Raw genomic sequence first — 24,255 nt, forward strand, 5'->3', positions numbered from 1 at the left:
TTAGTAAGGGAAGCAGTCATTTAATACTTAGGTTTATATTCACTGTTCATTTGCAGCTCTGTATCTCATTTAAAGCAGTTCATTTAAGTGGCAGTTCATTTAAGTGGTTATGAATAGGAAGTTAAAAAAGAATCACATATTATTTAGTGGAAGTGCGTATGTTTCTGCAGGAATTTCGTGTCTGAGCACTTGGCAGTATCTGTGTCAAAGAGGGAAATAGTGCTCTGCAGGTGCAGACCAAGAAGAGTTGAAGATTTTTTTTCCCCGAGACCATAGGAGATGTAGAAAGATAAGCATGTTGTGGCAGAGGTGGCGATAGCATTAGTGCTCTACCCCTCCCCTTTAGGTCACCCTTTAAGTCTCTCTTGCTCACCTTTTAACATTCCCTTCCTCTCTTCTTCTGATCACTTTTCATCCCTTTATAATTGTCAAGATTAAAATGTGTCTGGTCCTCTGTATTTTGGAGACACTTCAATCATAAATTGTAGAACTCTCAGCATGGATCACAGCGATCTGCATACCCTGTGCCCTATTGCAATAATGCTCAAATGATATTGCCTCTCAAATTTTGTCACTTTCCCTACTGGAATTTTATATCAAAGATTTTCCTGTTCTACTGTGTTGAATCTGTACAAATGTTTTTGAATAGTTGAGGTTGTCCAGAAGTTTCCAATTATGTACAGACAGAAACTTCCAAGAAGCAGCATAAACATTTTACTCAAATTTTATTTGGTCTACTGTTGAAAGTAATGAAAGAAAATTTGCCCAATATATTTTAAAACAATAAGTTATTTGAAGGTAGTTTAGTAAAGAAAGTCACTATGTAATTATTATTCTAAGAGGATTTCCTATCTAGGAAACAATGTAGGGAGCATCATTACTCAGAACTTTAAAAAGGTAAAGTGGTTATTGTTTTATGAAAAGTTGGTTGAATTTCTGAACTTATGATCATTAATTTCTATCAATACTTTAAAAGTTAGTGTGCATCTCCTTATTCGAGCACTTTTGGTCTTATAAAAACTGATGGAAACCTCATAGCGTTGGTTAAAAAAGGTGATGATTTATAAGTACGCCAACAAATTGTCTGCTGTAGTTTGTGTACGACAGGAGATCCAAGAATGGAATTTAACTTTTTTTTAAGGGAATTGATTTTGAACTCAATGTTGGTGTAAGCAGATTTCATTACTAAAAACCAGGATGCAAACTATACCTTTTTCCTGTTGCCATTTGTTGTGTAAAAAAGTTGTTTCTCTGCTCAGTGTGTTACATACTAGCCTACTACATTTAACAGGTACTGTAAGGCTATGACATTTGAGGGAGATTCATCAATATTGATTGGCATGAAAAAGTATTTATTGTAAATAATATTGGAGGAAAAAAATGATGACATGTAAAGACCTCTGTGCCAGAGAAGGCAGATTGAAAGACCAATGGCTTGTAGAAGCATTTGCATTGAGTTGAGAGAATTTACTATCTCTTCTGGCAGCTTGAGGTGTTTACTGTTCAGTTTTCTACCTATTGTGGTTTCATGTTTGTTAATGGCAACTTGTCAGAAGAAATGCGTTCTTTTCTGTTATGAAGTGATATTTACTATTCAGTGAATAGTGTCACCTTGGCTCGATGGCCCGTGTCTGATCTACGAGGCTTGTCCCTCAGCAAATCACTATCCCAGTGGCTTCAGCTGAGACTTAGCAGATGTAGATGTAGCTTCTCAAACGGTGGATTTAAAATAATTGGTAACAAATGTCATGCAAAGTTTTTTGAATTCCTTTTAGTAACATAGCTATAGAGAATTGATTTTTTTTTAAATGCTTTGATTTTATACTTGATTACATTCCATCAGATATCGTAATTGATGAGGAGGTCATCTCTGGAATAGGTGCTTAGCTCAGGAATGGTTCAATAATTCACGGTCTGGTTTTGGTATTGTATTCTCTGTGGGGAAGAGCGAAGTGTTACTTTGAAATTTCTTTGGTTTTTGTACTTGAGCTTGCCATAATACCATGCTTTTCTGAAGTAGTTATGATGTAAGAACTTAGCTATTCCCCCTGCATTATCAGGTTGTCTTTTTACTCTCTGTAGAGCGGCTACCTTGTAGCCTTATTTGGTAAAAGCTTTGTTTCTACTGTTTCTGCAATAATTATCATTTCTGGACTGTCAGGCTTTATTGTTTTACGCTGTTTTTGCTGCCAGATGAAATATTTTTTTCTTTTAACAGACACTGGCAGACACTTGAAAAGTTCAGAATTCTTGGATAACTTGGTTAAAAGATTAGCTTTTAAAATCTCTGCAACAGTAATCGAGCAAGTTGGTCAGCCTGTCAGAGCTGCTCTTGCATTCTCTTTCAGGATCAAGACATTAAAGTTTTTATTCACTGCTTTAGCTGGTAATTTGAAATGTAATCTGTATAAGTGATGACCATGCTTGAAATATTTATTCATGCAGCAGCATTGTAACAGCTGTAGCAAAATGAAAGCCAAGTATTTATCCTCAGACACTGGACCAAGTAGGTAAAATAGAAAGACAGACAGATAATGGTGGAACTATTTCATGAATTGTTTACATCCTCTGCCTTATAAAAGATGCTATAAAAAAAGGTATTTCCCAGTCTGCAGAGCCAAAGCAAAACATCTGCAAGTTGATTCTGGGAGGAACCACTTATGAACATCAATTTAACAGGTATTCATTTTTCCAACCTCTATTTGTTCTATAATGTAAACGTGAGCAGACAAGAGAATGAGTTCATTTACTTACAATCCAGGTAGTGTAGTGTAGGCTTTCTGAACGTGAACCGCTAGTGGACTTAAGTTCTAGTCTGTAATGCAGATGTACCACTGCAGTTCGGTCAGTGTTCAGCGTTTTACGGTAATTTTTGGCCACCTATGCTCAAATTACAAAGAGAAAGAAATGCTATCTTAAGTGCTTTATTGTTGTTGATAACCACATCTGCTCAGAAGGAATGCTTTTTTTCCCCCATGTATTTATCAGTGCTTGTCATCAACAAATAGCTCTGATATCTGCCATACAGTTTTCAGCATCTGTGAGCTCTTTCTCCATAATCTTAAACTAATTACTCAAATTTGACGTCTTCCCCTCTGATTCTAACAGAAGCCAGATGCTAATTTAAAGACAATATATTGTTCAGCCAGATGATCTTAATGAGACTGAACTTAGACAAGCCTGTTAGCAACCCATTTCCACTTCCTTGCTCACCTTAAGGACTTCAGGCCATCATTGTGAAGCACAAGGCCATCTGCTTTCAAAGCACTCACCAAACTGTATATTATAGAGAACACAGTTTTTTGGATGTGCAGTCATAGGAAAAACCACAAATGGAAGTGGTACAAAATCCACACCTGCAGCCATTCAAAAACACATGGAGTATGTTTCCCTCAAAGTTAAAGCAAAACAGAACACAAAGTTAAAATGCATAATGCTTTATTTTACTGTATATGGTTTTAATTTATAGGGATTAGTTTATGTACATCTGACTTGAAGTACTGTAAAAAGAGAACTAAGAGTGCATTTATTTGAATGATTACATTGTTGCATATCCAAATAAACACACTACCTTGTACAGCTATAATTTTGTTATTGCTAAACCAAATGTCTTTGCACATACCTCACTGAAGATCGAGTATATGCCAACTCTGGCTTAAAAAAAAGAAGTGAGTTCCCTGTGAATTATGCAAGCACAGAAGAGTCTGACAGATTTCTCTCCTGGTATAAAATATGCCATGTATTGTGGATTTTTTTGTTGTTTTTAATCAAATGGCTTCGTATTTAATGTGTTCTTTTGGATAAGACACAATCAGAAGGAAACAAGCGGGTATCGCTGCTCTTTAGTGATCACAGTCCTTCCCAGTTCAGCCTCTCTCCACCATTTTTTTTGGTGTTTGTTCTCCTCCAGATAATTCTGGTCTCTGCTCAGTGTAGTATAACTTGCACCTACCCGTTGCTACCTATAATTAGCACTGAGGTTTGAGTAGCACTCTGCAACTGAGAGGCCTAGTTTGTAGCACAGGCGCAAAGAGAGTTGTGGATCTTCGTTTGGGAAGATGAAATATATCTTCACTGTGCACGCGTTTAAATTCCCTGAGATTGGTATCTGTCAAAAAAAAATCTGAACTGTGAAAAGGGAACTGGGAACTTTCAGGCAGGCATTTAAAAATGTGAATCAAATTGAAGCCCATGGGAATTTCCAACTTGTTTTAAGTAAACCTCTTACAAAGTCTTAAGGTCAGGTCAATGAATAGAAGGAAAATGGGTGTTTGCTTCTCACACAGGAAGAGGTTTGAGCTCTAAGAAGCCCAGTCACAGAGAGCATTCTCATCTGTATCTTATTCAGCCAAATATTTTGTTAATATGTCACGTTCATTATATTTTAGTTTAACTTAAAGGTGATAAGCTGAACTATTAAGTTAAATTTTGTATTTGACATTATTCAGATACTTCAAGGTCAGGGAAACATGCAGCAAGTTTTCGTAATTCAGGAATTTAGGTTCTCTGACTCCTCCCTGAGAGGGATTATCTCTGTCCATAGATTGAATAGGGCAGTGGCCTCCAAACTTTTTTTTAATAAATATACTGTACTAGTATATTATGTGCATTATAAAGCACATAAAAATGGAAATTAACTGATAATTTTTTAAAAACTGTGTTTATTTCATATTTATTCATGGTAGGGAAAAAAACAAAGCTTTTTTTTTCCCAGCACCTCTATGCATGGTCTTGTATACCATATAGGGTGTTTGCACCCTAATCTGGAAACTACTGGTGCAAGGAACCAAATGAGACCAGCTCTGTAACATAACTCTGGTGGTAGTCTCCTGCAGTCAGTATGTGTCCATCGTGTCTTTTACTTATTGTTTTATTAAAGATTATATTGATTTATTAAGATTATATGATTTATTAAAGATTATATGATTTATTAAAGATATATCTTTTACTTATTGTTTTATTAAATTCAGCCTGTTATGTTGGATGTATGTGTAGGTGCTGGAACACCATTTTTCATTTCTGCCTGTTGTGGCAGTTGGGGCAGAGGGATTTTTTTTGTACTTGCAGGCATTTTAGTGCACTCCGGACCCCTATGTACTGTGGCATGAAGCTTGGTGAGGGGGCTGCATACAGCTCAGGAGACTGAGGTGCACATTTAATTCCCTGGAACTCTACGTGACCAGTCAGTGCTGACTATATTGTACTGCTTGTGCAGTAATTTATACAACTCTTACATGTGGTTAAAAGAACCACAATGATAAGTGTTGAAGGTGTATGGCTTTTAGTCCAACTACTTTCTCCACAGAGTAACTTTCAGCCTTCCTACTCGTTAGCACTGCCTCTGTTCCTTTTCTCCTTCGGAACTCCAGGATTTGAGTCTCTTGCTTTTCACTGGTCTCCTATGACCTAATTTATTACTCAAGCTCTGAATAATATCCTTCCCAAAATTCTCATATTGTGTCACCTCCTCAAGGTCAACTCCCTAGAAAACTTTCCAATTTTTTGTGATGTAGACAGTGCCAGAAAATCTTAGATAGCTTATGTTTTTTTTAACTAGTCCAGGAAGGTCTGGATTATGAGCTATTATTTTATGTTAATGGGTATCCACTTGAAAGAGCTTATTCCTAATTTTTTTTTCTTATAAACTTTTTCACACAAAAATGAGCACTATGGTAATGTTACAGTAATTGCAGAGCAGTCTCCTGACATTAGATTTTTTTTTTTTTAATGACTGCATTTTTTGTGGCTTTTCTTTATTCTAAACTTGTCTTGTGGTATGAGGTGCAGTAGATCAGTGCTCATAGACCTTTGGACCTAAGGTTGGGGATCCACTCCACTCACCAAATGATATAGAGGTTCCTGGGTCAGGACACACTTGTATGACAGATTGTCCCACTGGTGACCTGAATAGCCTTCTGGGTGAGCCTCTCTTCACAGACAAGAGTGGGAAATCTCAGAAATAAGCACTCCTAGCAGAGACGGTTCAAAAAGGTGCAGAAGGTTAAATGGGATGGATGTCAGCTTCCATATCTATTGCTCAGTTGCCAGAAATTGTTATGATGCTGACATCCCTGGCTAGTGTCAGCTCTACTACTTCTGTGGTCTTCAGAGCTGTTGCATAATATAGGTGTGGCCACATAGCTTAAATGTTTCTCTGGACATTTTTCCATTCTGTCTGATAGTATCCAAGTAGCTTGATGTCTAAGAGTACCTCTTTTCTCTCCCTTGCGCTACTGTCTGTTACTTTTTTTTTTTTTTTTTTTTTTTTTTTACTCTGAGAGTCCATTACATCTCTTAGAAACAGCCTAATATTCTATTATCAGAGCAGAGATCCATTCAGTGACATCAACAGGTTGTACGAGTGCACAAGCACTAACAGCTTAGTGCCATTATGGTCCAGTAACTCGTTAATCTTGTAGTGCTTCAAGGTGTGTACGGCTGCTCAGCTGGCACCAGAAAGGAAGAGTGCTTGCTGGTAGGATCCTGTAGCAATGAAGATGTCTGTTAGATATCTGTCCTTCCATTGAATTCTTGCTCTGTTTATTGAAAACAGATGTATTACAAGATCAACTAATACACATTATGCATGCTCAGGCACACATACACTATACAGACTAGCAAGAGCCTTAAAAGTACCAGGAACATAGGAACCATTAGTTTTCATCAGATACAGGGTGCATTAAATTCAGTGTTCCCTTTGATAGTGGTAATTAAGTTATTCAGGACTGCTTAAAATGATACCTGTGAAATCTTTATACTGTAGCATACCATTTTGCAATATATATATATACACACTTGTATTCTGCAGGAAAGATTTAAGAATGATGGTTTTAAACCATGTTGCTAACTTGCTATGTTTTCAAGCATGGCTTCACTAGAGATTTTAGTTCAGTTGCATACGTCTTGAACAAAAAGGAAAATTCATACCAGCATATTGTAGAAATCTGAAGAAATGACTGGAGTACCTTGTCTGTATCCGTTGGCATCTTTATCGAGGTCTGATATAGGCCATTTGCAATGCATTAATTCCTGAAAAACGGCAACTAATACTTCTTCCTTAGTATCTGGATTCTAGGCATAATGTCTTTATCATATTCAACATAACGGCATCAGCGCTAATAAAATCAATAGATTCTACAAATGTAATCGGGATAGGAGTAAGTCATCCCTTAACACTCTATCCACTTCCCTCCAAAAATAGCGTCTGAGTCATCTCAGATGTTGAGAATATTGGAAGCAGATTTAGCAAGATTGACTGTGAGCATCATGCATGTTAGTGAGGCAGAATCCTCCTGTCAATTATTTCTCAATTACCGTTTTTGCTATACCCTGTTTATGTTTGGTAACCAGAACTTTGGGCCATTTTCCATGATAGAGCATTCCTTTAATTTTTCTGGTAGCATTTGAATAGTCTAAAATTATTTTCCATCCATCCCATTTCTTCCACGCTGTAATAACATTGTGGGGAGCTGTTGGTCAGATGGTGCTCATTTCAGTCACCTATACACAGGCCCCTGATGGCATTTGACATGCCTCAGGGTAGCAGGCTTCTCATCCCATGATCTTGGAGGTGATACAGGTCCTATGAGAGAGTTAACTTCCAGACCCACATCGAGAGATGGTTGGAACGCCAGGGTGCATATCTGTTGCCTCTTGGTTGGCTTTGTGTACGTATCTTCACCAAGTCACTAACATCCAGCTTTTCTGCACAAGTTTTTCATAGTACTTGGTTTAAAACTGGGGAAGACCTGTCAGTAGTACAGTACAGTGAAATTATATTGTGTGTTAGTTTTAGGTTTCTTCATGATCATGATGCTCACTCAACACATGTTTATTTCTTTAAAATGTTTTGCTGCCATGTCCATCATAATCTACAACTCCCTCCTCAGTTTTCAGTGGCAGGATCTCTTGATACGTGACGACATAATCTCCATTGAAGAATGACTGATACTCCACTACCGTTAGACTTTTCTAATGAAAAACGGGCACACAGTAGGATTCAGTTTGAGACAGCCTAAATGTCAGCATCCACATGCAAGGTGCATGTTGAAACTTTCATTACCGTCAGTGGAGGTTTAGAAATTTGTTCAGCTCACTCTGATAAAGCCACTTACAATTGGTCAGTTGAGCAGCTCTCTTGGGTACATTGACTGTATTGACTACCCTGGAAGAATTTGTTGTTAACAGTGGGGATTTAGACACAGCTCCGTTAATAAACACCCAAGTCTAGCAGTCTTAATCTGCAGGTTGTGCTCCATCTATATTTTTCATTTTCTGTTCCGTAACTGGCTTCTGGTGCATGCCTTGGCCTCATGCATCTGAAATTACTTAATTTCTAGGTGTAAGGCCCTTTCTGAGGACTGAGACCCCCATTCCAGTCCTGCAGTCTGATGTGCAAGTTACTTCCCTCACTCCTTCAGAGCCACGCTGCCTTCCGGTCTGGAGAGCTCCAGGGAGGGTGACTGTCCTTCATGTGGATGGTTTGGGGGGCCTTTGTTAGAGAGCTTGTAAGAGAGCTGGGCCAAGTATGCTTCGTGAGAGCAGCCTCTCTGGAATTAATGAGATTGTTCATGTTGACAAGCAATCCCATAAAATAGTGGAAAGAACTAAGGCAACACCTAATGGACTCTGTCTTTATCCTTGGATAGAATCTCAATGCTTTTCACTTCCGGTAACGACAGTGTCGCTCCCCTTTTTTCATACATAGACACTTCTGGTATATACTTAATCCGTTACACATACTGCACCTTGTTTACAGTGAGTTGACACGACCACTAAGTGATGCTAATTGTTAGACAGCCTTTCAGCAGCTCACAGAAAGCTCAATTACTCACGGAGATAATGATCATCCCAGAAGCTGAGCCTGTACTTCCCAACTGAGAGAATGGATTTTAAATGGAGAGTTTGACGTTGGGAGATAGAAATACATAAAATGCCTGAAGATAGAGGTAATCTTATTTTGTGAAATTTTCTTCCACTTGCTTTCCTTGGTAATTGCCATGTAGTGCTGCGTTATGTAGCATCATAGACATTCCTCTAATTAGGCTTTAATGCATGATTTGTTAAAGCTTAATGCTGATAGCGGCTCATGGAGGAGTTTGGAAAATCTAGGAAAGTACAATTTAATTTAAAGAAATGTATTTTATTATTTAAATATTTAATATGATTTCTTTTCTGTTTATTTTAAATGTATTATTGTAGATCCGTAGTAGAATTTAAAAAAAAACAACTGTAATAATTCTTGGTTGTGGAACTAAGTTTTCAGTGCAAGGAAAGTGGAGGTTTGTCTACGAAAGCTTGTAGAAAGTTTGTTTTGTCGCATGGTATGACTGCAGCCTGAAAACTTTCATGTCTGCAACAGCGACATAGTGTGTCTGTAAAGTTTTTCTTCACCAATGTAAACACTCAGCAATTTAAAAATCTCTAGCCAAAGGCATCATGGCAACTATTGAGCTTCTTTACTGCGATGTCTTTTTTTTTCTTTCTTTCTTTTTTTTTAAATATATGCAGTGTGGCATTTCATGGAGTAGAGAGAATGAAAGAAAGAGAAGGCTGTTTGGGAGCTTGTTTATTTTATCTGTTGAGCAGACAAATCCTTCCAGAGAAAGAGCAATTCCCCAGGATCCATGGCAGTATTATTTTAAAATCTAAAATGATGCCTGCCCAGGCAGCTTTAGTGACTACTACTTGTTAGTGATTCACAGCTCTATCAAATTCACGAGACTAGAAGGAAGCTAAGAACAGTGCTTTGAATTCAACTCTCAAAGATCTCCAGATTCTGGGGTATTTTGGAGGCAGCCTGCTGCTTTGGTCTTCCTAACAGGAAGGAATGTGGTTGCAGCTGTATTACAGGGAAGTAAAGACAGTTGTCCTTACTGAGTGTGATTCATTCTCTTTCTCAATAATTCCTTATTAGTCAAGAATATCCTTTGAATCTAATGTTTGCTTACGACTTTATTGTTAGCAATCTTGAAATGTTATATATACTTAGCAAAAAACTAACGAAAAGACCTCGCTAATTAGCTTAGTATTAATATTATTTTATGTGAGGGGGGATGTTAGAGTAAGTGAATGGATATAATTCCTGAGCTATGTCATCATTCTGGATATATCCTTAAATGTTTTGTTTTTTTTTTAATTATTTTAATAGTGCAAATGTAAGATAATAATTTTACATACTGAAAATAACAATTATATACAGAAAAGATTGCTTTTGGAAATGCTGAACTTCAGGACTGTTCTTTGTGGCTAACTTGATTTTCTTTGAGAGACTCTTTTTTCTTTTTCTGAACATGCCTGATCCAGACAGGAATAACATCACAAAGCTTGTTTATTTTGGCAATAATTTGGTTTCCTTGTCTGGATAAACTGCAGTACTTAAGACCCCATTCCCAACTGGTGCTGTGTTAGTTTCTGAAACATCCCTTTGTAATAATAGTTGAAAGATAAACGACTGATCAACAGGGGCTGTAAATAGATTAATTCTAACAAAATCAGTTATCACATTAATTCACGATAGCTGAGAACCCAGCTTAATGGCTGCTTATTTTTGCTTATGCTGATATGTCTGAAGTAGGTTGCTGTTTTATGCTTTTTCGTCCAGTGTTGCAGATCTTAACTTTCTTTCCAGAGGAAGTTTCTGAAGTGCCTTCAGTGTCACATTCAGCTCTTTAGGTCAATTTCTATTCTTGCATTGCAGCATTTGGAGTAAGAATTCATTTGATAAGATCCTTGTTAGAATTTTCACACATCTGTTATAATAGGCCACATGAAGGTGACGGGGGCAGCACATTCAATATAGTTCCTCTATCGTTATCTGGTCAAGTCTGGCGTAAAGGAACATACTATCTTGTAACATTCCTCTTGTAAACATTTTTAGATGATTTATTTCTCTCTCAATAAATGAGAATGTTAGAATGCAGTAGTCACTTCAGGGAGTGCATGTAGTTTCTTGTACAAAGATTAAAAATTGATGGGATTTTATATGTGAAGGAACACAAGTAACAACTTTGTAGTTTGTTTACAATAACTACAGAAGCTCAGAATAAGGAGAAAGAAAATCCTGGGAGTATATAAACTAGATTTTGGTGTTCTTATTCAAAAATGGTATCCAGGAAGTCTGATTAAAAAACAGACTCTTATAAAGAAACTTAGTTCAGCAGGGACAATCTTGGAAATACGCCCTCTACCTATGCTATTTTATTTTCTATCACTCCTACTAGTTTACAATTAGTCATTGTAAACATCTTGCATGTTTAAAGCCATGCCATTACAGGGGAATCTACATTTGTGTAAGCTTATATCTAACTAAACTAGTAATGAACTAATTCATGCTATTTACTACAGAGATTTCTATGTGACAACTCTCATTATATTTTTTTACTTTGTATCTTTTGGTATACTTAACTGAGGAAGCCTGCACTGTCATTCTACCCACATTTCATGCACTGATTTTCCAGGAACGTTCTTATTTTGAAATATGCTTCTAAAAATGCATAACTGCATGTTATTATGCAAATTGTAGGATATTAATCTACTTTATCCTTAGGTCATTGAATACAATCTTGTTTATAAACAACAAAGGAAAACAGAGGAGACCCTCAAAGCCAGTTTTTGTCCCCTTGTCATAGCTTGAATAATAGTGATTTCATTAAAAAGTCCTGTGACAGGGAGAATTCACCCCTCACATGACACTCATTTGTCCGATATCATGACTCCTCTCTCAGCAGTAGAGTTAGGGCTCAGACAACCCATCACCAGTTCTGTGGATTTGCTTATGTCCAGCACCAAATCTGGTGCTGGCCTCACTATTTATTTCTGTGAATCACAGTGGTGTGTTACTAGGGATTTGTGGGTGGTAAGCAGGTTATTCACATAAGCTGCATATCACTTCCCATTTTATCACTGGTGAGCAAAAAAAGAGCATTCTCCACCGCTGCTGGATCCCCAGCCATCAGTGCTTCTTTGGATTTCTGTTAGTTTCTGCGCTTAGGTCTGGAGTGATTGCACAGAACTTTATGTAAGACCTCAGCATTTGGACTTTTTCCTAAGCACCATGTTGCAAGAATATCATTTTATATGGTAGTGCTTCCCTTCGTTAAATATAATGATCCTTTCCTATAAAAAATTGCTTGGAAGATCTTTGTGTTGGTTCTTTTACTTTTTATATGCTTAGTTCACAGCATGGAATAAAGATGCACGAACTGCTGTGAGACATGTAGTGTAATGTTGGATAGCTTTGTAGTACTCAGACAAAATTAATCTACTAATTCATGGAAATATTGTGATCTAATGAGCAGTATTAAAGTTCTCCTTGGAGAGCCTGTTGATGTAATTGAATAGTACTTACATTTGAATAGTTGATAGCGTGTAAGTAGAAAAGGCAAAGAGTGGTGAGGGGAAGTGAGAGAGAAACTTGCGTGTTCCCAGAAGTGCATATGAAAAGGAATTTGGAAAGCTAGATGAGGAACATTTCAAATGTTATCTTCATTTTCTTCAACACTTTGTTTAAAGGAAAGGAGTTGTCATACATCCTCAGGGTTCGTTTGGGTAAGTATGGGCTATTTTCTAAGGATTAGGAGGGATTTAGGTTCTTGGAATTTGTTTTGTTACACATTATTTTGATTAAACAAAAAGATTCAGACTTGATTAAATTAGTTTATTTGGAGCTGTTCAAGGTCATCTGAGTATCTTGAAAACAAATTAAGTGATGTAATTACAGTTGCAAATATAGTATCAGTGGTTTCATAGTTTCTTTGTTCATGATTCGCGCCCTGTTCTTGTGTTTCCAATCCATAGCCATGGCAACTTTATCAGGATTCATGTTGCAAAGTTTCTCCTTTTTCTTTGCATCCAGACTTTCAGAGACTCCATATGGGGGCATCTCAAGACGGCACCACAACAACTGTGCCAGGTGGGGGTAATCAAGGCTTTGGGATGCCAGAAAAATCAAAGCTTGATATTACCAATTAATTGCTCAAGAATGAAGAAAAAAAGTAAAAATGTTTGTAGCTCCTTAAACCACTCTCCATATCTCTAATGGGTTGGTGTTCATTTATATAAACAAACTGTTAAATTTGTTCATTCGTATGTTGGCAGATCCTTGATACACAGTTGAGAGATTTGGTTTACAAGTCTTCACTTGTGTAAAGTGAAGAATCTGTTACCTTTGATCGTTCCATTAATGCTTTTTGTTTTGTTTGTAAGATACCCACATGTGAACTGAAATTTCTTGTTGTCTTGTGCAGGCCTATCTCCATGTTTTTTTTTATCATGCTTCAGGCAGCTATTCACACCATAATGGATATTGTTACCCCCCAACACACGCATACACACTTAAGAGGAGAAGAGGAGCAATCCAATGAAAATCTGGCTCCAATGGGCCCTTTGTTTGAATGCCAGTTGTTAACATAAGAGCAAGACCAGCATCTTCTAATGGTCTCTCCCAGCACCTAGCCCGTGTTTTGCTGAGAGTGTCCTCTATGCCTGCTGGCAGCGTTCACCCATTCTGTTTAAGTTCTTTAAGCTCAATGACTAAAAGCAATTTTTTTTTCAGAAGTTGAGCTGTTCAAACATCCACTGGCTTTGTATCTAGTTCCTGTCTTAAGTGGTCCTTTCCCCAAGGCTCTTTGCTCTTTGTTGACCTGTGATTCCCAGAGCTTTGTCAAAGAAAAGTAGCATTTCCTCTCTCTGCCTTTTCAGAGGCTTACTCCTGTTCTGCTCGCTTTTCTTGATTTGTCTGCATTATAATCCTAGCTCTGGTGAAATTACCTGCCTGTGATTTCCAACACCAGCGTTGTAATTAAACGTAGTCCTTTTCCCTGTACATAAACTATCTGAGGAAACATCACAATTAGCATATGTATGCCTATTTTGCCTATTTAAAATTAACAAATATTTTATTTCAATGGGTTTCAGTCTTCAATTTTTTTGACAAAGTTCTGCATTACTCATAATTTTGCAATTTGAGATTATCTAGTTTAGCCTGGACATAATCAGCCACGTAAGAACAAATAGAATGTATGCATTAGAATTGTATAGTTAAGATTTTTTTTTTAATTACAGAATTTTATATTTTCAAAATTATTTCATACATTCCCATTTAAAGTTCATTTCTCATGCACTAGACCAGACCCTCAGGAGATGTAAATCAACACATTAATCAGTTGACGTAGTGATTTTTTTCCCTGTTGATACGGTAATACAGAGAAATTAAACATTTTTCACTATTTACCTCATACTTGGCCTTTCAGTAGTGTTTGTTTGCACTTAATTGCACAAGTTACTTGTGTGAATAACCACAGCAAACCATTCTGAAGAGCACATGAAGGAACCCTTTTCTGTTGGTATCTTTCCTACTCAGTATGTTTAGCACAACCCTTTGCTTTGAAGCAAAGCTTTTGGTGCCACTTTGGGAGAGGAGCACTTGGTCAGGGAGGGGTACCCAGCTAGGCTGCCTTCCAAAAACCAACTGCTTTACAGGAGTGGGAGCTCAGAAGAAAATAATTTGTTTTGGTAGAAATACTGAGTAAATTTGTATTATTTAAAGGCTGTATTTAATGTTACCTTATTGCCTCAAGGCTGGGGAGGGAGGGAAGAAAGGTGATGGGTTAGCCTTTTTAAGAGTTTCTTCGCTGATACCCTTTCTGTTTGCCTTTTTTTCACCATACTCTTTCAAATACCAAATTGCTATCACCATGATGCACTGTTTCATTGTTCAATGTTACTTCTGCAGAAAATCCAATAGCTTTCCCTGTTTGCTTTCAGCCTTGCTCAGACAGATCTTTTCAAAGCACCTGAAAATCTTTGTGCATTGTCGCCAATGTGGCAAACTTGCTCGTTTGTGGCAGTTCAGGGAGAGATGATGCGTGAGCGAGAGTGAGATCTTGCTTTCATTATTTCTGTGATAAAACATCTTTCTTTTTGCCCTGAGGTAATGGCTGTTCTGCAAGGCCATCTTTCATAAGGCTGGATCCAGTCACAACAGCCTTCTCCTGGAGAGGATGGTCTTCTCGAGGCAACTAGGCCTCTCATTGCGCATTTGCAGTGCTGCAGCTTGAAGTGCTTTTATTCAGTTTACATGAAATGAAAATATGAGATAAGATGATAAAAATATTAAGCGCACATTTGCAGAGTAGAATGGAAAAACATTTTTGGTTGTTTACACTTGTGGGCCAACCTATCTGGCGATGAGGCATGTATGTCCCACATCCTGTCAGTGCAATCTGATGGTGCTCTGCTCTGAGCCAGGCTGTTTGCTGCGTTTCCGTAGCACTTCTCCTGGGCCAACTGAATTACACAGCTGGGTTGGAGCTCCATGGACTACTTTGTCTTCTTGTGACACTTAACGCACAGGTTCTTTTTCCAATGCTGACATTTATTAGTGTTAATAATGGCAGTAGGCTGTGGTTGTCCAGAGATTACACCACTTCGACTGTAGTCCAAGCTCTAGGTTCCTAATTACTTTGCATTATCTCATTTTTATTGTAATTCAGTATAAACTGAGCAATACCAATTCAGCAAATTGTCAGAATTACTGCAAAGTCTAGATTTTTTAAAATATATATTTTTACAACCAAAATCTTATCTTTAAACTGAGACCTGACGAATAGGTACTTTGTTGTTTTTCTAGAAAAAATGACCATAGTTTGTCTTTAACAAATGCTAGGGTATTTTTTCTGTTGTTTTTACATCATTTAATTATTGAAAATATTGAAACATTGACAGCTCAGCTAGATTACAGTTGATTATAAAGTCCCACATCATATTTTTAGAATGTGCTGAACCATGCCTATTACTATCTGTATACGAGTTAAGAATTATTTGTCACTTAACGTTGATAATTTTATTGTTTCATCTGATAATTTACCTTGCTGTAAATGTGCAAGTAGTGACTGGCACAGAAGTACTAACCCTTCTCTTTATGTTGGAGTTAAAGTATCTCTGAAATCATTTGAGTAGAATTTTATTTTTACAGTTTTCATAGTCAGGTACACAAAATCTTTTATCTGAGAGAGAAATCTTGAGCAAAAATTTGGACACTCTGCAAGACATGGTTTTCCAGAGTACATCTTAGGCTGACAGTGAAAATGGAAGACTTATCTCCAGTACTGTATATTCTCCAAGTGAGGCTTTTTCCCTGTCTTCCTGAGGTGGTCCAAGATTTATAGAAATGGGAGGATGACTAAACAGGAATACCTGTACAGAAGTGTGAATAAGAGGTACAGCCAGGCTCAGTATTCTTTTAGTGTCTTGTAACAGCATAGTGAAATAAAATAGCTGGGATCTCTAAGAGAAGAATGTACTTGCTGTGTTTGTCACGGAGAGAAGATGTGAACCAGGCAGAGGTCACGAGGAGGGGAAGGGAAGTGGTTCTACCACAAGGCAATCAGAAGCGTGTGTCAGAGGGATAGTTGTTCCTCAGATGTCAGAAGAATAAAAGGCTCCAGCCCTTTTCCTTTCTTCCTCAACTGCTGTGTCAAATGTAGTCAGATAATATGTAATTACAGCTGAAGTAATTGACTAGATTTCTCTCTCTGTTTTCATTTCAGTTATTTGCCACCTTCCATGCATGAATGGAGGCCAGTGCAGTTCTAGAGATAAATGCCAGTGCCCTCCTAATTACACTGGCAAACTTTGTCAGATCCCTGTGCAGACTGCCAATACTCCAAAACTGTATCATCACACACAACAGGTGAACAAGGCTGTAGGATCTCAGATTATCCACTCGACTCATACTTTACCACTGACAATGTCTGGACAACAAGGTGTAAAAGGTAACTTTTTTCTTGATAGTTTTTTTTTTTTTTTTTGAATTGAGTTTATTTACTTTTCAATGTAGAAAAATTGAAATCTAATGTAAAACTAAATATGTAATCTATATTTATTATATCATTTGGTACAGTCCTCAAGTTAATTTTGTTGACAGCTTTTTAATGTAGGATGGCCATGATATGATTCAATTAAATAGAACAGTCTTTCCATGTAATATAACAATATCATAGAGAAAAATAAATAAATAAAAAGAAAAGAGGTTTTCATACTGCTACATAAATGCTGTGAAGAAGGGTGGAGGAAGTACGTTCCTCAGCCATGTTGTAGCATTAGTTCCTAAAGATCCCTAAACCTTTTCCAAATTAAAAAAAAAGTGGGGGTTGAAAAGAGAGAATAAGAGACTATAGTTGTCTAAACAGCAGAACAGAAATTTATTTTTGTGGCTATTTAATTCCAGTTCAAATTATTTTAGACGAAATGGTAGACCATAAAAATATTCTTTACCCATCAAAAACACACCTCTCTAATAGCCATGAAGGGCCTTACTTCTTCTTCTGTGTCTTTTCCTTGTACATTTACCTGCAGTAGAACTTAATTAGGAGAATTTAATTAATCTTCTCCCCTCAAGTATCCAATTGAGTTGCATGGTTTAAGGGCATTTTGTGCTTCAATGAAAAGGGGTTTGAGGCTCATGAACAGACATACACGTTAAGTGACCGGAGGTTCTCAATCTATATAGCCAGACTTAAAACTGCAACTGTATTTAAAAACAGAAGTATATGAAAAAATGTTTCCTCCCTTTTTATCTGCCAAATCCTGAATTCAAAGTTCAGTGAAGGGAGTGGTGGTTTTAGATGGTTGAGATGCTGGCAACTGTTATAGGGGCAAATTCAGGACTTGGCAGGTATATCAAGGTGAAGGAATGAAATCTGAAGCTTTTTCTGTGTTCCAGAGAAAGATGATGGATCTGAAAAAGACAATAAAACTTACTATATATCCAAAAATAACCCAGTAGAGTTTGAGTTTTGGAACTTTGAATGGGATTCTTTTTACAAAGTACGACCACAAATATTAATGTCGCACCAGCCAATTTGGACACCCATGTTTATATAGCAGTCTTTACAATCCTATAATGTCTTTCTTTCCTATGTGAAGAGTTTTCATTTTCTCGGTTTCAAGAAATCAGACTCTGTGTTCTTTCAGCCTTCCCTCTAACCCCCAAATTTGGGTTGTATATATTTTTGTCACTTTGAGGCAATTTATCCAAATTCTAATGTACCAAAAAGAAGCCTCTTAAAGGGGCCTGGGATCTCTTTTTTGATGTATTTTATTACTAATTTTTCTTATGTGTTTTTCTTTCAATTACTTTAGTGAAGTTCCCTCCTAACATAGTGAATATCCATGTGAAACATCCCCCTGAAGCCTCAGTTCAGATACATCAAGTTTCAAGAATTGACAGCGCATCAAGTGGACAAAAAACAAAAGTACCTCAGCCAGGACATCCACAGGTCTCTTACCAAGGTCTTCCATATCAGAAGACCCAGAAAGGACATACTACTTACACAAATCAACAACCCATTCCTCATGTGTTTCCTGTTTCAGTTAAAACTCAGCTTGGACGCTGCTTCCAGGAGACTATTGGGACACAGGTAAGAAATGTTTGCTTAGATTTTTGAGGCAGGTACCTTTAAAACAATATTATGAAAGATTGAAATAATTTTTCACCAATCAAAGGGAAGTGATGTATTTGACATTCTTTTCCAAAGAATTTTTTTGAGAATGGGTTTTAGGATGTTTTACCAAGTAATATTCTTCTGAACCTTCTTTTTCTTAAAGCGAATCTGTTTATTTTCTGTAAACTTGTATCTCTGACGTTTTTATTTCAGGTGTTCTAGCTATAATTTCTCCATTTATAAGCTATTTCTCCAAATGAAAACATGACTCATGTTGTAGCTTCATCTCCTAATCAAACTACTAAGGTTACACCATCTTCCACAGCTTTGACTGTCCTTTATTTTAATGAACCCCCTTTGCTTGTGCTTTTCAACAGCCATGGGGTTTTCAAGGAGTTGACAGTTTTCTCCAAAATTCCTATTCAGCAACTTTGTATGTTTGACTGTATTGTAGGTTAATGGTTTGAATCTGTTGAAATGTGACCACTGAATGGGGTAGAAAAATCGTGAAAGCCAACTGAAGTTTTGCTAAAGCATTAAAACAGTTCATTTTAAAGTAGCGTGTTCTCCCCAGTGTCTTACATATGACTTTTCAAAATTGCATATTCTTTCAGCTCTTGAAAACACTTTAAGCAATACAGCATTATCATTTTTCCGTATTTTCGTATTTATGTAGATATACAGAGAGGGAAAATATATATATGAATAGACTGCAAAAAAGTTAGACCCTATCATCTGTTGCTTACCACTTTGCCAAAATTGATTTTTTCAGACTGAATTATATTCAATGTGTGCCTGAGTCTGAAATTTGTGGGGATTTCAGAAAAAATCATTCATATGTATCGAGGGATGATGCTAGAGAATGAATATGTTGTTTTACTCAGGCTAAAAAAAAAAAAAAAAAAAAAAAAAGGTGACTGTTACATTGAAGATTTGTATTATCTATATGATGGGAAACAGAAACTTGAATTCATCAAGAAGGTTAGTTAGCTTTTGGTCTTTCAAATAGCATGCACATAAAGTTGGGCAATTTACAAACATCTAAAAATATATCTATTTCCGATATATTCTGCAGGCAATTGTTAGACATTGGCAGCTAAATTCTCTAATTATCATAGCATTCTTACTAGTGACAAAATTAAACCTTTTTCGGAAGCCATTTTTGTGGAATTAAAAATCCCCAAACCTACTGATGAATACCATCATGTGATTTTTTAAAAATAATTAATTCTGAAAAATGCTATGAAATTTAAACATCATCATGTCTCCCCTCAATTTTATTTTTTTAATTTAATTTTTAAATTTAAAAAATCAAGATTAAGCTAGCAAATGGAACATTCAAGGTTATTATCCATTAACAGTTGAATGCTTGATTTTGAATCCACAGCATTAATTTATACTGGTGAGATCTTCATGCTTGACTGTTTCAGGAATAGTAAGAACTTTAACGTTTTCTTTGGGAACCTGATTCTGGCAAGTGTTGAAGCATATGTTTAACTGAAAGTTTGTGTTTTACTTAAAGAAGCTGTGTCTGTGTCAAACACACTTTCTGTTTCCTACGAGTGAGAGCTCTAACAAACATGGCATTATCATGTGGTGTCTTAAAATGCTGAAAATAATTTATCATACTTAGTGGTTTATTATTATTTATTCATACTTGTATTTGTGCTCATATATAGAGGAAGACAAAACTCCTTCCTCAGAATGTTAGACTTGGCAATGAGTGCTGCATCTTTTATTTCTTACTTATTATAGTGGATAAATTTAATGTCTGTTCTTTCCGCCACATGCTTGAGTGGGATATTTCAGATGTATCCCAAACGATCAGTGTGCTATGCTTGCCCCTCACTTTACACTGGTATTAGAACTAAAGCTTAATCTGCACTCACTAGAAGACAGTAATTTGCTCCCTTTTTAAAGGGCAAGGGGAGATATACTTGCATTGTCTTCATGCTTGATTCAGAATACTACTGAAATACTTAGTCTCCAATTTATGTAATGTTTTTTACAGTATTCCTGAAAAACTATGCCTTTGAAGTGCTCTAAAGAAGGAGTAGTGCCTCGTGCCTCCTATATTAGAATAATGCATTCCTTTTTTAAAACAAAACAAAACAAACAAAAAAAACACCAACAAACTTCATTCATCCAGTCAGCATTATTTTTGGAGAAAAGCGTAGTAAGGTTTTTCAGGGGCCTTTGGTATTTTGTAGAGCTTTTTTTATTTAAGACCTTCCCATAAATGTAGATTCAAGTGATTCATTCACCTTTCAAATCTGGAACTGAAATACGTTTTTCCTACAGTAAGGCAATGGATATTGTTTATTTGCATATTGTAAATATACCTTGGGCTGGGAAAGACACCTATTTTTCTTTAATCTTTATATAGATTTGTTCTAAAATAACTTGGTTTTCTGTTTTTTTTGTTTGTTTGTTTGTTTTGTTTTTTTTTTTTTTTGGTATTTTCATTGCTAAATATGAGCATTCTCTTATTTGTTCAGACAAGTTGCTGAACTGTGCTTTCCTTATTAGTGGCAATGTGTTGCAAGTTGTTTCTGGAGTTTAGGCTGGATAATTTTGGTATCCTTACTGTTTTCCACAATCATCAGTGTTCATACATTTTTTTGCAGGGTGGGTTGTATATTTGGCTTCAGTAATGTTTTATTAAATATCCTGGGACCAGAGGTGACTTTACTGTCTATAGAACAGAACGATGGAAGGATGTGTGTGTGGCCTCTTGTAGGCAAATCAACCAAGTTAATAAAGACTTGGCGGAACTTGATGTTTTTATCATATGTTTTTAGCCTGGACCTAACATATCAGAATCTATACTGTGTTTGTGTGTGTGTAACCTCTATCATCTTATGTTTCTCTACTTAAATTTATTATTTCTATTACTCCTTGTTCTTTCCATCTTCTTCCTAGAATTTCTTTAAAATCATATCATTTGCTTCTAATTACTTTTCTTTATTTTTTTCCACAACCTTCTGTGGAATATTTGTAATCTCCCAATGCATTCTTCCTCACCCCACCTTAGTTAAATTCCTTTAATTTCTCTTATTCAGAAACAGTAGTCCTACAAAAACAGTAAGGTAGTTGCTATACTCAAATCCCAAGACAGCCAGGGTGTGTTTTCTGCAGTGTATTCAGTGCATACTGTTCAGTTTAGCAGCTGGAGCCATCCTGAACCAAAGCTTGGAGAACATTATGCTACAGACAGTTGAAGAGCCTGGTCATATTCTCAAACCTCAGGTCACTCGGAATTCGGAACACAGAAATTCTTCTAGGCCTCTAGTTTGCTCAGCTGTATGTAGTATTATAAGTGACTAATAACTGAAGGCAGTGACCATGAGAAAAGGATACTAAAAGATGTGAAAAGATGGCAGTCTGCAAACTTAGAAGGACAGAAAGAGAGGAGGAAAGTGAGTGAGAGGGGCTAGAGGAATGATACTTCCTGTTTTTAGTAGGATAGGTAAATGAAGATCTATGTTTTCATAACTACAAATACACACATGTACGCATTGCTTAATTGTGACTGTTTCCTGGAGTGTTCTCAGCATTGGGAAGTATAGTGGAAAGAGGAGCTATAGAAGTAGTATTAATATTAGATTTTTTTTAATTATTTTTTTTTTTAATGTAGGTAGCAAATAATATTCTGGATGGCTCTTTTTCTACTCAAGTAAATGCTCTTATCCTGGCTGCCTCTCTTCTCTGGTTGGCACACTTAACAAGTATTTATCCTTTGGGAGATGTTACAATGATTGCTCCAGGATTCCAATCCAATCCAATGATTGCCATGTTACGTGATAGCTTACTATGATACGTCGCATACAAAAGTAGTGGTTCATCAAATACTTTCCTAACATCAAAAAGATTTTTGCAGAGTATATCACGAACTGGTGGTTAAGACCAGAAACTGAGTGTTGTCTTAGAAATATAGGGATCAAGCTTTTATACACAACAAGATATGTTTTTTGTAACTGATGTTGAGAAAACAGAGACCTGAAGTCAGAAAACACATGCAGTGGGAGCAGTAGGACAAAAATCCTTCAGGTGGAGAGCAGATTTGTAAACATCACTGTATGCTGCAGTATCTTCTGAAGCTAGACATTGGGCATTGTGTTTTGCAAGGTCCTCTACAGCCATGTTATGTCTGTGTTTCTGAAATCCAAGGAGTTGGTCATCTTAGAGCACTGATTCTCTGAGTCCTATTTAAAAAGCAAGCAAATAAAGACAATTGATTTTTTTCTTTTTAATTCCTCCTCTTCAGCTGCTTTTCATTGTAATTCTAATAAAAATGCCTTTATTATGACACAGAATATCTTGTTATTTACCAAAATACTTTTACAGTGTCAGTGGTGCACCTAGTAACGATTGTGGTTTAATCTTGAGTTCTGTTGAATTTACTTTATTATTACCTTGAATTTAAATTGAGGAAAGAATGCACATGCCTACTATCTGGCAAAATTCGTATGAAGGGAATTAAGCACCAGGGTTTTCTCAAAGTTATTTGTTTTTTCCTCCCCCTCAGAATTGGTTTGGTCTCTCTTTTGCATAACTGTAAAGAGCAAGGCATTTTTTTGCAAAGCATCAAGAAATTGGCGAAGCTCTTTAACTTTTTCTCTCTTTAGCAGATATTTTTAAGTATCAGTTTTACTTGAGACTTCTGGTGATCTCAGCATCTGTAAAGACAAAATCAGAAAGACTTCTTATTTTAAGGATGGATTTGAAGTTGCCTACCTGGATGGAGGCAACATAGACCAGATGTCTGGAAGAGAAGCTGGCTAGGAAGTCATGTTTGTCTGTGCTTGTTCATTCCTCTTCACTGTCTCTCAGTTGTGCTGCTGCAACTGCTGAGAGCGGGTGGTCTGCTCTCTGAAATGACCTGTTGTAACTTCAGTTAAAAGTGCTCTCTTCTGACCCTCTTTTTGGAGGCTGCTTTAATTTCAGACCAGTTCCATGCCAGTGTTCAGGAAATGATATGTCTACCCCTCTCTTGTCAGTTGTTTTCTGAGTGATGCTTTGTGTTTCCCTTGCAAAAGGAAAAGGCTTTGAGAGGTGATGTAGAAAAGCTCTACACTTGCTAAAGCTCCATTGAGAAGAAAGCATGGATTGGAGTTGTGCTGATATTGTGAGGTGTGAGACCATCTCCTCTCTGCTGTTGAACATGATAGAAAATGAAATAAGCCAAGCGATAGATGGTAGCCAGAAAAGTTCAGAAATTGTTGGTTGTATCATGATAAAGATTCCAACTGCAAATCATTAGGCATTTACTTACCTTGATTCACACAAGGACACATATTGACTTACAGAAAATACATAAAATGTTTAGGAACTGGGCTTAGATCACTGCTGATTTTTTTTCCCAATAGGGAATGTAAAACAAAGGCATTAAACTTTTGGAGTTAGAAATCAGAGCAGCAAAGTATGTTGATAGCTCTTAATGCATAACCTAATCTATCTATCCTACTGTATGTAATATGATCGTAGTGTCTGTAGTCTGGAGGTGATGACAATAGCAATATGTCAACTGAAGTTACTCCTTCAACCGTAGCAATATTCCTGATGAACTTCAGATTGAATAAAATATTTCACATGGAGTTAAATTTTAAATTGCAGGTCTTTTTTTTTTTTTTTTTTTTGACAGCTGTATGAAATGAACTTCCATATTCATATTCTTAATGCAATAAAAATGATACAAGAAAAAAATCTGCTTTATACTGGTCCTTTTCTCTTAGAGCACTTCTAAAGAACTTTTTTCTTTAGCATAGCCTTAAAAATACCATCTCATAAAATAAAATAGCTGTCTGGA

The 24,255-nt window shown here is 36.6% G+C and overlaps 1 protein-coding gene across 7 annotated transcripts in view; it reads left to right on the forward strand.

Annotated features, from left to right (window-relative positions):
- The window catches only part of LTBP1 (latent transforming growth factor beta binding protein 1), a 207,865-nt gene that overhangs the window by 78,441 nt on the left and 105,169 nt on the right, over positions 1–24,255 (forward strand). For all 7 annotated transcript variants that reach the window (XM_035320455.1, XM_035320458.1, XM_035320457.1 and 4 more), the window contains 2 exons: positions 16,551–16,775; positions 18,145–18,422. In XM_035320455.1, coding sequence (XP_035176346.1) covers positions 16,551–16,775; positions 18,145–18,422 — 503 coding nt within the window. The remainder of the gene's footprint in view (positions 1–16,550; positions 16,776–18,144; positions 18,423–24,255) is intronic.

The sequence above is a fragment of the Oxyura jamaicensis genome, chromosome 3 (genome assembly GCF_011077185.1).
Source record: "Oxyura jamaicensis isolate SHBP4307 breed ruddy duck chromosome 3, BPBGC_Ojam_1.0, whole genome shotgun sequence".
In the NCBI taxonomy this organism is placed as follows: Eukaryota; Metazoa; Chordata; class Aves; order Anseriformes; family Anatidae; genus Oxyura; species Oxyura jamaicensis.